This window comes from Amia ocellicauda, chromosome 1 (genome assembly GCF_036373705.1).
Source record: "Amia ocellicauda isolate fAmiCal2 chromosome 1, fAmiCal2.hap1, whole genome shotgun sequence".
Classification (NCBI taxonomy): Eukaryota; Metazoa; Chordata; class Actinopteri; order Amiiformes; family Amiidae; genus Amia; species Amia ocellicauda.
In genome coordinates, this window is record NC_089850.1 from 18,193,980 (window position 1) to 18,206,408 (window position 12,429).

At 41.6% G+C, this 12,429-nt stretch overlaps 1 protein-coding gene across 1 annotated transcript in view; it reads right to left on the bottom strand.

The window, feature by feature from the left end:
* crim1 (cysteine rich transmembrane BMP regulator 1 (chordin-like)) overlaps positions 1–12,429 on the bottom strand; it is a 178,266-nt gene that overhangs the window by 25,908 nt on the left and 139,929 nt on the right. The window contains exons 9-11 of the mRNA XM_066697496.1: positions 8,039–8,195; positions 5,182–5,303; positions 3,595–3,804 (exon numbers count right to left, since the gene is read on the bottom strand). Of these exons, the coding sequence (XP_066553593.1) occupies positions 3,595–3,804; positions 5,182–5,303; positions 8,039–8,195 (489 nt within the window). The remainder of the gene's footprint in view (positions 1–3,594; positions 3,805–5,181; positions 5,304–8,038; positions 8,196–12,429) is intronic.

Consider the following 12,429-nt stretch of genomic DNA (forward strand, 5'->3'; position numbering starts at 1 on the left):
GGAAAGTGCACAGAGACCAATTCCACCAGCAAACGTGCAGCACTCGCATGCTTTTCTTGTACACATATTGCCAAATCTTTATCAAGTCTTTCCCATGAGCTATTTCTGCAGGAACAGCAAGTCAAACAACAGTCTGACACGGACACACTATGAGAGGTAAACCCCAGGAGATTTGTTTTTGAATTTTAAGGTTGTATTATTAGCATTGTGATTAATGATAGATCTTTTCTAATGTCTCCAAGTCAATATCATCAGGATCTTATTGATTAATTCATCCAGGGAACAACAATTTAATTTACTGGATACATAACAGTAATAGCAAGTTAGTTTTAAGTGTATTGTATGGTCAAACCCCCCAGAATAATTGCTGGTGAATATCACTGACACAGAAAGAGTAAAGTACTATTTTCTTCATATATTTTATTTTTTTCCTATTCTCCAAAATGTCTTTCAGTGTTGAGTGGACAGATTTAATCACCCCACCCCTACTCTGTTACCAGAGCTAAATTTCCTTAACCACTGCTTAGATTTATTGTCTGTGTATCGGCGGTGGCAGAAAGTACAATTTTTAATCTGTCTCATAACGGCTCTATCTCTCAAATCTTCAGTTCCCAGTGAGAGGTTTCTACAGATAAAAAAAAGTAATAATAAAAGAGGGGAAAGCGAAGTCATCAGCAGTGGTGCTGCTCTCCTGAATACAATGCATCCTCATACTACAGACATTGCCTGAAAATCGGTTAATTAAACAGATTTCTAATTGCATTCGCCTCGACTCGAGTCCCTTTCTTCCTCTTCTTGCAAAGTCTGCAGAAACCTTTTGTAACCCCGGTATTTTACCTCAGCCCATCAATTACTGTTGCAACAATGAGGGTGTAACTTTAACTGAAGGTGGAAGGGAAAGATGGGGGGGTGGGAAAGATAGGGGGGTGGGAAGGGATGAGGGTCATATTGTGCTGCAGATATGCATATAAATGATTTCTGCCACACGGCGGGAGATGTTCTACACGACAGAGAAAAAGGCGAATTAGTGTGTGACACAGTGTGATTAATGTGCTGTCAGAGGCGAGTGGTTAGTGTCTTTGAAAAGATGCACCGCAAAACACGATTTATAAAAAAATAAGCTGAAAAAGAGATTTCCCATTTATTCTTATTTCTAAAGTGTTTATTAAATCAGTGCCTTGTTCTCTTTGCTTTTTTCCTTAATAAACCGAAGACACCTGCAACCCGCAGGCGCAGATGCACAAGCAGGAGGTGCTCCCGTGGATCGCAAACAGTGCCGTGTCATCCCTCTCCAGCACAGGATTGCGTCCAGGCTTCTCAGTGACAGGCTGTTACGCTGTTTGCAGGGGAGCCAATTATACAAACGGGAGTATGAACAACCACAGAATGAAAATGCCAGAATAAAGGAAGATGCAAATCGAGGATAGATTAAAAGCCGGGAGAAATGAGTCTATGCAATTAACATATTTTTACATATATACACACAAAGAGGGAGAGCCAAGAAAACTTAAGCACAATTCTTTTTTTCTTTTTTTTTATGTATCAGTAGAGGCAGAATCTCCACCTCCTGATCATTTTAATTATGTGCTTGGAACTGTAGCTGCATATTTAGAGTTTGGTACAAACATTGTGCATCACATAACACAAAGTAAAATAAACCGGACTCAGATAAAAGAACAAAAGACTGAGAGACTGAGCCTTGGATCCTCACACTCCTGCCAGACACAAGGGAACAGTGCGTCAGAACTACCTCAGTGCTCTTTATTTGGAGAGTGTACGGACAATACAACCTGGCACGAATCAGCGGTGGTTGGACACAAAACAAACAACAAACAAACAAAACACAATCGCTGTGGTTTCAATTCTAGCGATGGGAGCTGCAATATGATCTCGGGCTGGTCTGTTCAACATCATGAAAAGGAAAGGCTGCAACACAAGTAGCTTAATATAGAGCACTGCCCATTTGTCCCTGACCTTTAAGGTAAGGATAAAGAGACACCTTTTGTTTTTTTTTGTTTTTTTGGGGGGATATTCACATCACAACACAGATCCTTGGCATACACAGTAGTTATGAACTAGTCCCTAGACTTCCAATCCTTCACTAAGCACAGGAATTCAGACTTAATAAAGTTAATAACAGTCAGGTGTTTGCTTTCCCAGAATGCTTTTCACTTGGATTATAATTGTAATAAGCTTGCCTATGACTAGAGTTTTTATTTTCCTCACAATTCCATGTATTTAATGTACTTGTAATTAAACAAAAACACCCACCACCAATCCCCAGTCCCTCTAATGATAACAATTTTAACTTAATGAAGTGGTTCTTGATAATGAAAGCCTTTCTTATTTCCTCTGATTGTTTTTTTTTTTTTTGACAGGACTACAATTCACTGTAGTGGTAAGAGAAACCCTATGTAGTTTGACACATGCTGCATGCAGATGTCAGATTGTTGAGCATGGCTCCTCTACAATACGCAAATCATTCTTATTAAAACCAAGTCACTGTTGCAAAGAATCAGGGTTCTCTCGTTCTGTGAATCTCCTGGTGTAGCAAAGGTACGGTGAGCAGCTAGAGGTCTCATTCAAAGGTTTTCTTATGCCTGCTGTGATGGGAGGACTATATCAAAAACTGGGTTGTAGTGCAGCAACAGGCCAGTTTATTGTGTTGCATGCTTTTACTACAGAACAAGCTGGATTCTGACAGCGAGGACCATGGGAATCGGGAGTGGAGGTGGGCGGATAGGGGCACCCCCCCGTTGAACTCCCATGTCTAGAAGCTGCGCAAACAATTAGAGGTAATTTTGAGTGAAGGGGTCAAGCAGTAGAGAAAGAGAGAGGTGAAAATGAGGTTTGGTAAAAAAAAGACAAAGATGCAATGATGCAAGTGAAAAAATCACAAGGGGCCACAAAGACACACAGTTGCGTGTTGCTAGCATATACCTCGTAATCTGAGCTTCATGCTAGAAAAGAATTGGAGGTGTGAGTGAGACCGGGCAATCTCGGTTATGTGAAAAGCAGAGAATGAGATTTCTCATCTTTCGAATTTAGTCTACAGCCTCAGGAGACATGATGGTGAGAGGCAATCTATTTGGGTTTTTGCATAACAACAACAACGATGAAGAACAGAGAGAACAAAAATAAACCCGTAGAAAAGAAAAAGAAAATCTGTAGCCCCTTGTACCAAACCAAGCAAAGATTAACTCTTCCCAGAGTCCCAGAAACTCGATACATGTGTCTTTGTTTTGCTTACCCCTTGTGATTTTTAATTCACTGCAAGTGGGACATATTAAACTAACCAATAAAATAAAACTCATCAGTAGTTCACATTTGCACAGTTTTCTAAGATTATTAGTCACAGTGGATTGGTTTCATATGTACCGCAAATTAGACATACTAAAAACTAGTCGTGGGGTTTTATAATACATGAGCACACAAGAAATACACACAGGTCTATAAAAATTCAAGAAAAAGGACTCCGTAACTCTGTGTTGTAACAAGCGATAACGTTATGTAACTCCACCACTAAACACAGCAGTCCCCCACACATAAAGCACAACACAATCAGGAAGACGAACTGTTGCTGGCCTTCCTTACCTGGACAGGACGGACAGCACTGCCCCGGGCGGATAGTGGGGTTTCCACAGGCGGGCACAGGGCAGGTGATCAGGGCACACATCTCCCGGCTGTTGTGGCAGTAGCACTCGCGGCAGCCATCGTGCCAGTTCTCCCCGCTCTCGTGCCGGCGGCCGTCCATCGACAGGCAGGAGCCGATTTTCACCGGAGGTGGCATTGAAGGGCCAACATCTGCAGGCAGACAGAGGGAAGAGAGAGAGACACACATCCTGGTTAGCTGCCTCAAAGCATCCATGTTTTGATGGAAAAGCGGCAGGAAAAAAAAACGAAAGCTGCATCCTGATTGATGAGAGGCATTATCAGCATTACCAGAACCTATTTCTGGTAGCAAAAGAAAAAAAATCCAATGTAATGAGATTTATGACAAAGGTATAAGCATCTGGCAACCTCACTCACAAATAATAAACCAACTACAGGCCAATAAGGATGGGTCTTTTATTGCCTTGGCAGATTTAATGAGCGGTAATTACATAATTGGTGTCCCAAAAAATCAGGCCCAATTAGCTATACTGTCTCAGGGAAGAGAGAGAAATAACTGCACTTTTTTAGTTTGTCTAGAAATTGTGTATTCAACTGACTAAATAACCTGGGGTGTGTGTGTGTGTGTGTGTGTGCGTGCGTCTCTTTTGCCTCTAAAACACCCCCACTTGGATGACCTTACACAGGAACTCTCTGGACCTTTCTTTGTATTACTTATCTCCGAGCCAATCAGATGTACTGGTGTTTTGGAGGACTGTGTACAGGAGGCACCAAATAGGACAAGTCATGTAGAAGGCTTTTGCTGGCCTTAAGACCGACCAAGCCAAGCGACAAGCGAGTTCCACACTTGTTCACCCCTAAAACCCTGCATTCCTGTCTACACGCATTTCATGTCACATAAATATGGAGAAACATGTCTACTTTATAGTGCAATGCTTTAATTTGCCATCTATGAAGGAGCATAAAGAAGGACCCTAAAATAGTGCCATCTCCGGAGGCCCCGAGCTCAGGAATAAGGCAAGCAGCCGTCTAAATCAATACCTTGTTGCAAAGAAAAAGAAATAAACAGCCTTGATTAAATCTGTCATCTAGATATTAGAGGGAATGTGTGTTTAAATATTAATCAGACAAGATTAAATGCAGCTCTTTATATTAATATTTCAGAGCAGGACTTAATGATTAAATATTCATAATAAATAAAATAATCATAATAATAAAAGCAAAAAAAGTTTGAGGAACACAATGGGGGAATGTCAAGAAAATTAAAGAGCGCGAGCGAGACAGAGACAAAGAGATTGTCTGCTTCAGACAGGATTATAAGAAATGTAATTGAATCACATGCACAATAAAATGTGGTAATTATCACAATACAGACACCGATTTTTAGTTATAGGGGAAAAAAAAATGCCCACGATGATGTAATAAGAGAGAACGGCATTTATTACTACAGGAGAGAAATATCGTACATCTCCCCTTGGGCGACAAAAATCTAATTTAGCATCATCTGACATTTCCAGACCCGTGGAGGGAAGCACAAAACTGAGAAGGAGCGGGCCAGTCGGCACGTACCTCGGCACTTGCAGATAAGGCAGCCGTGGCTCTCGTGCTCAAAGCCCATTGGACAGTCTTTGTCACATGGCAGTTCAGGACACTTCTTGCAACGGCAGATGTCGCAGCCATGCTTGTTCTTCCTACAAGGCACAAAGAAACACCAAATGCAGAAAAACAACAACAAAATACATTAAAGTACCTGTCAGGGCTTTGTTTTCAGGTGCTATCATCTATCTGCCTAGGTTGCAGGCCTCTTGAGAGCACACAACCTCTTAGGATTGACAGAAACCAAACTGACTTTATTGGGAGCTTAAACTAAACACACCAGCTACACATTTAGCTACAAATCTAGTATCCTGTTGTGAAGGCCCAAAATGATCCCTCTGGCTATCAACGCTATCTTCCTTCCCTTCCTCAAACCCAACTCTCTCATTTTCCAAGTGGACCATCTGCTTGGGTTGCAACCAATGAAAATAGAATAAATGCAAACAGATAGAATTTGGAAGAGGGCGGGAGGGGGTGGAGTAAAAAGTAAACAAAGGGCTTCGACGGCAAACAGATTGCTGTTCCGTTACTCCACCGTCCATTAACCTCATTTGTCAGCTTCACATTCTGGCAGCTTTTCTTAAGGTTTCCCTTTTGTCACATAAATAATAGGGCTTGGACAGCTGCATAACCATATGAAATTCACATTCAGGCAAAGCGATGGTATTCAACTCTGTGATAAGAAGCTATCAGGAGTGATTTCCATTGCGGTGCATATCAATGTGTCTGGCACAGAGAGTGAAAGACGAGTGAGAGAGAGATTTTGGTAAATGAATAATTCAGGTAAGCACCTTGGTGCTGAACAGAAGGTAGTGCTTTGGAAAAAAAAAAAAAAAAAAAAAAAAAAAAAAGATGTCTAGTTTGCAGGACTGGAAGACGTACATAAAAGTATGCAATACTTAACAGTGTGTTTGAGGAATGCAGGGATAAGTAACAAGGGCACCTGCATTAAGAGGAGTCTTTTCTACAAGACACCTAATTTAGTACCAGGACTGAGGTAACTATCAATGTCTAGACTGACAGCCCGGCTCTTCTGTTGTATCTTAATAACGTGGTGTAATTTGTGGACCAAACGTGCAGTAGGATCAAGAATGGCTGAAGCCCATAGCAAAAGTGATGCTGTGGTTTTCCAGGTACTACCGTATAATGTGTCAGTCATCAACAAAACTTGAGTATTATCACCTGTTAGGAAATCTGAAGAGGTACGGTACACAAGAAGGAGAATAGGCTGTGATTTTAGTCACAAAACATGAAACAAAACTGGACGGAGATCGTCAAGGTTTCTCAGATTTGTGCACCTCATCCAGTCTGCTTTGCTCATCTTTTAATAAAACAAAAACACAAGAACTACAATAAGCCCGTCACCTACAACAGCAATGCTGCATAATTATCCACACAGACACGATTGTGTATTTATAAATCAATCGGAACGGCCCCCCAGAACATTTTGCAAAAACACCATGGCGGTACAAAGACCTACAAGGAAAATGACATGTTGAATTCTCCCCTTGGGGTAGCTAGAAGAACTTAAACACCTGCGCACAATACTGATCTACCTCCATGCAGCATTCCTGCTTATCCAGGTTAAATAAGCGGTTGTTGAATGGCCAAATAGTTAGCCAAGTAAAAAGCAAGCCAAGCCGAGACAAGACCAGACAGTCGGGGAACACACAGACTAATCAGGCATACACATAACAATAATACTCAGATGCTAAAAACGGCTGCTCACCCCCTTCTTTGCCAAGGAGTGTCTGAGAATTTCCTTGTTTGAAAGTCACGGTATAACCCCCGTGGTAATAACCGAAATTAGCCAACATATATCACACACACAGAAAACAATCTGTCTGCCTTGGCCCATATTGTTTGAAAGGCAAAACCGAGTTAAATCAAAAGTTTGTTGAACTAAAGCACAGTAGGTCGTAAAAAAACGTTTGAGACGACCCAGGCAGTGCATTAAAACGTTGTAAATTGAGGATCGAAATCCTGTTGTAAAGCAGTTTCTCAACACCAGGGGGTTGAGTCTAGACACAGCCTGCCCGGCAGTGCTCAAATGAACCTCTTTGAAGCAGCATGGGAGTTCGGTGAACAGGAGGTGAAAGCCAGCTCGGCTCGGGTGCAAGGACCCTGGAAGTTGCTAGAGGCTGCCTGGAAGGACTTTCTGTGGGATCTTAATGGCACGAACACTGGTATGCAAGCAAACCTGAGAGATCTGATCTGCGTGTGAACATGTGGAGATACCAAGGGAGCATTCTCCTAATTATGAAGAGCCACATCTACCATTAAAGCGGACCTCACAAAAATAATAATAAAGTGTGTTAAAGACAGTACAGAACACTATCCTGCTGTTTGATTGTGCCATTATTATTTTTTAATTCCCACAAACCCATTTTGCAATGCTTCACACAGGGCCCAGTGTGGACCGATTTACACTGACTGTGGTGATTACTGGCATACACTCATGCAGCACAGCTGGGTTCAGTCATTTGCCTCTTCCACAGATGTCAGTTCTTTTAAAGCTGCCGTGTCACCTTGACTATGGTAGCCGTCAAGATCAAGGATGAGAATGAGAGCGTAGGAATGTCGGCTGAAGTCTGTTCGGTTATACAGAAACACCATTCAGAAGCATCCCAATCTAGTGGCAGATTGGGCAAACCCCTCCGAGAGGTGGGGGAAATTTTGTGTCCGTACTTCAGCAGTAACATGGGACAAAGTATTAACTAATCACAGAAATACCTGCAGTCATGTCATCTGTGCTAGCTGTCCCGGGCTTTGACCCTGATAATGTCTGAGGACAAACAAAACCCTAATAGAAGTAAGAGAGGTGACTAACATGAAGCCGAAAGGGCAGTCCTTGTCACAAACCACCGACTTGCACTTCTTGGGCCGCGGGCGACACTGGCAGATCCCACAGCCGTGAATGTCCGTCTGAAACCCAAAGGGGCATTCGAGTGAGCAGCCTGCGATCAGCCCAATGCACAGCTCCTCTCCTGCAAAGACACAGAGAGACACACACACACACACACACACAGCAGGTCAGCCAAAAAGACAATTCAAAAACTGGTGTTCTATCACCTATCAGACAAATTTACATACATTTAGAATTGGAAACAAAATATTCCAGGTCTTCATTTTTTGTCCCCTTTAGTTTGTTTTTGCTTTCACATTTTTTCTCTGTTCCCATTCCTAAATATTGTGGAAAGATTACACGGTCACCTGGTTTAATGTAGTGTAGATAATTAATATTCTGCAACAGTGTGGAAAATAGCAATTATGACCAGATACGAGCCTATTAGGTTGACAGGATTGTTCCTGAGCACATCTCTGGGGATGATGAGGCTGTTTGTGTATTTTGAGCAAAGTAATAAGGCACTTTGTTCTAAGCAGGTTCTTTACCGTCTATTAAAGCCATCCAATACTAACAGCAAATTGGCTGGGGCAATTCCAGGACAAACCATTAAGTGAATAATATCCATTTAATTTGATTTCTCAGTCCTAGTTAAATTCTTTTGACTTGTCAAGCTGACAAATGTAGTGCAAAGCCTTTCAGATCCCAGTGCACTTACAGAAAAAAACAAAGCAAACGATTGTGAAAGATTTACAGTAAGGATTCGGCTTTTACAGTTATTCATCTCCTGGAGTTTTTTTTCGGTTAAATCATGCTTCATATGTGACCGAGAAATAGTACCCCCGCAGGACAGGAAGTGCCAGTAATTGCTAGGGGTAGAGATGCGTACATGAAGAAAGCTCTTAGCGTACCAGCTGAGCTTGCATAGCAAACCTTCCTGTCTGTTGGCCTTGACTTCGTCACTGTGAAGTGCAGTCCTCAGAGGCACAACGGTCAGAATCCAGGCTTCAGGAAGGATTGCCCAATTCAGAGGAATTAAGTCACTTTTTGAGCCCCTCTGTATGTGGATGTGGAATAAATACGCAGACTGCCTGGTCTAGTGTTAAAAGGCAAAGATAAAATTGCTGCGTAGCTACAGATACCTTGCAATACCATCATTTAACCAAAGTGTACAGCGGTGTGCTGTAGAGCAGCAGTTGTCACTCAAAGAATCTTCACTCGGTGCAGTTGTCCGGCACTGTGTATACCAAGTGATGTGCAGGGGCCCCGGTTTTCCCCAGTGCTGATAAACCTTATGTGGGAAGAGATCTAATATTTTTTTAACAACAACTTCTGATTTAAAGGGGCTTATATAGGCTTCTGCTAGAAATCTTAAACACTATTACCTTCTTGTAAAGATCCTGGCTTGATTAAATATGATTCATATTCTGGAGCTAAATTGGCAGTCTTTGAGAAAAAGTACCACTCAGCACCAGGACATCAGTGCAGGGACTTTATTATATATATTTTTTTCTTCTTCTGAGATCCACAGTGACATTAATCACAGAATTACTTAATTGAACCCTGAAACAACTGGCGATTGCAAGCCACCTGAATCCTCCAACTTTGTGTAAACTAAACCATGTGAAAAGTAAACTTAAGCAAATGTCCTAGTTGCCTAAAGGTTTCAACTGAGAGCTCGGATGTATCCAAAATGGGCAGGACATGGTTTGAGGGTGAGATCAACTCTATATTTCCACCCACCACATTTCACATATTTGGAATTAATAATAATAATCATACTATGAAAAATACTTTTACTGTAGTGTTTCCATTCACTGTAAATGTGACTGAACCCAGAAAAAGAAAGATGCAATATATAATGTAGACGTTTTGATTTAGTTTTGAAGATTCTTCTCTGTGATCCAGTTCAGCAATTTCAGGTGGGCCTTTTTGTTTCTTTAAGTACTGTCTAGTACTTGATTTGAATTCACAATGCTTTCAAAGAGCAGTTCGTCAAGCAATTCCAATTACTTCTCAACCCCCACAATGCTGCTGTGTTCGGCAGCTTGGTGTTCAATGTTAGCCCATAAACAGAATATTGTCTTCTTTAAGTGGAGTTCACTATGCGTTTTAAGACAGAAGCAGCTTCTTTGTCTGCTGTTATTGTTATCTGCTCAGCCAGACCACTTGGTTCTGCATTATTTAGCCTTCTGGAAACAAAAGTGACATGGTTTTAGTCTGGAGTGCACTGATGCTGCAATTGAAGAGTTCGGTAAATCAATGCCCCAGATGTGGCACAGAATGGGTAACAGTGCTTACTTTTTATTCATTCATTAATTTATTTATATATTTTTGTTGGCTTGGTACTCCTGCACCCTTCCTAAAAAAATACCGGGTCAAAAATAAAGGTTTTATTGTAGTAATATAAAACACAACACTGCATTTATTCCCTGAAGGAGAGACCAGAATAAAAGACCATGTTAAGTGCATAGAACACACCTCCCTCGTCTATTGGTAAGCAACTTTTTCCTTTTGTTTTGAGGGTGAAAGAAAGCTACGCTGACGTGTGGTTGAGCTGCCTACACCTACAGTAAATGGATTTTGTCAGCGCAGCATTTTCTCTAACAAACAGTTGTCACAGAGCAGAGTGAAAAGCCGGCGAGAGTCTTGGTACAATCCAATTCGCGGCTGCATTTTGTCGAGCTGTTTATCCAAGTCAATTAACACAAACCCTGGTCTGTGGGAAGAGTTGACAGCCTAAGCCCATAAATACCTGCGGAAACTGCTTGGCAGTACATTAACTTTCAAGACCCACGTTGGCTTGCTGCAGTAGAAAAGTAAGGTCTCAGCTAGGAATATTTTCCGTTCAACTTTTCTTTGTGTGTATCACCCATTCTTGAGGCCTGATCTATGATTTTGCCACACAGACACCGTGAAAGCAAATAGTAGTTGTATTTTCAGGAAGATTTACATTTATATATATGTGTGTGTCTGGTGCAGATATATAGATATATACAGTATGCGTGTGTGTTAGCAGTCAGCCTACAGTAAATATAATGGCTTTTTGTTGTTTTGTTTAATTCCACTGCTTTAGGCCAATGCACACATAATCACTAACGTTGTGAAATGTGAAAAATACAAGACGCCTCGAGCACATGCAGTCGTTGCTGTTTACTTAAAGGTGTTCTGATGCACCACCATGTTATTATGCAGGCTCGTTTCCTCTTTGTTGGTAGAGAGGTGAGGAAGGCAGTGCTCAGTGAAATGCAGCAAAAAAAAGTTATTCAGCTGCATTTGCCATTTTCTTTGTTGTCGAAATAATGAGCGTCTGGGAGATAGGTAGCAGTGCGTTTACATGAGAAACAAAATATATCTTTGGTTACACCAGACACATCTGCATAACACTGAGAACCTGTGCCTCCAGAGGAAAAGAATGACAGGGTTGCTGAGCTGTACATAACACATGTGCACGGCGGCGGCGGTGTCTTCTCTCGCTCTCTCTTGATGCAATAATGGAAGTCTCTGCATAAGCAATTCCCCTTGTGCTGAGGACGGCTCGTGTTAACCCAGCGCAACACATTTGAGTATTTGTCTTACTTTATTAAACTAGCAGAGATGGAACAGTTTATCATCTGCCTTCAAGGGAGACAACTTGGAGATAAAATGCAAGGAAGATCTTGATCCTGCATTTAGTTTAGTGGTGTAGTGGAGGTTCAGGAGGGTTAAGTATTCTTTTAAAATTCATAAGGGTGTCACGCTGATCCATGGCATTGATCCTGCTTTGAGGGCCGTGTTAATAAAGCCCTTGATTATTGATTGATCTATGGCATTTTAAGCTCCATCCTCAGATCAGCTTACACGCACTTAAGAGGGAAGAGCAGGGCTGGGGTAGATTTATGAGTCTTTCATTGTCATGTTTTCTTTTCTTTTCCTAAAGACAAAGTGTGTGTGATACTTGACATCTCTCACTTCATTGCTTTGCTTGTCGTTGGACCCTAAATGTTATTTGTTTTCCTTTCCTCACCAAACGGTGAATCGATACAGAGGGCTTCCGAGATTGCAGGGCAATGGATTGATGACCATGTAACCAACTGGGAGGGGAAAGGCAATGATTTCAAAAATATGAATGCCAACTAAAGAGAGAAGATGGAAACAAAAAGAGGGCTTTGAATCTTTTATATCCCCCCAGCACTGAACATTTTAAGGTGAAAGTCAGGGTCGCTGCCCATTTTTACAGACAGTTGCAGGCAGCACTCTTTAATGATAGCCATTACTCTGCGGCAACTTGTTGACTAATCATGTGGTGAGTGGGCCGCTCCAGATGGCCTTGGGCATCCCATAAGTCAGAAGGTAAACAGTGAGATATGCAATATAAAAAGCTTTTTGAAAATGTA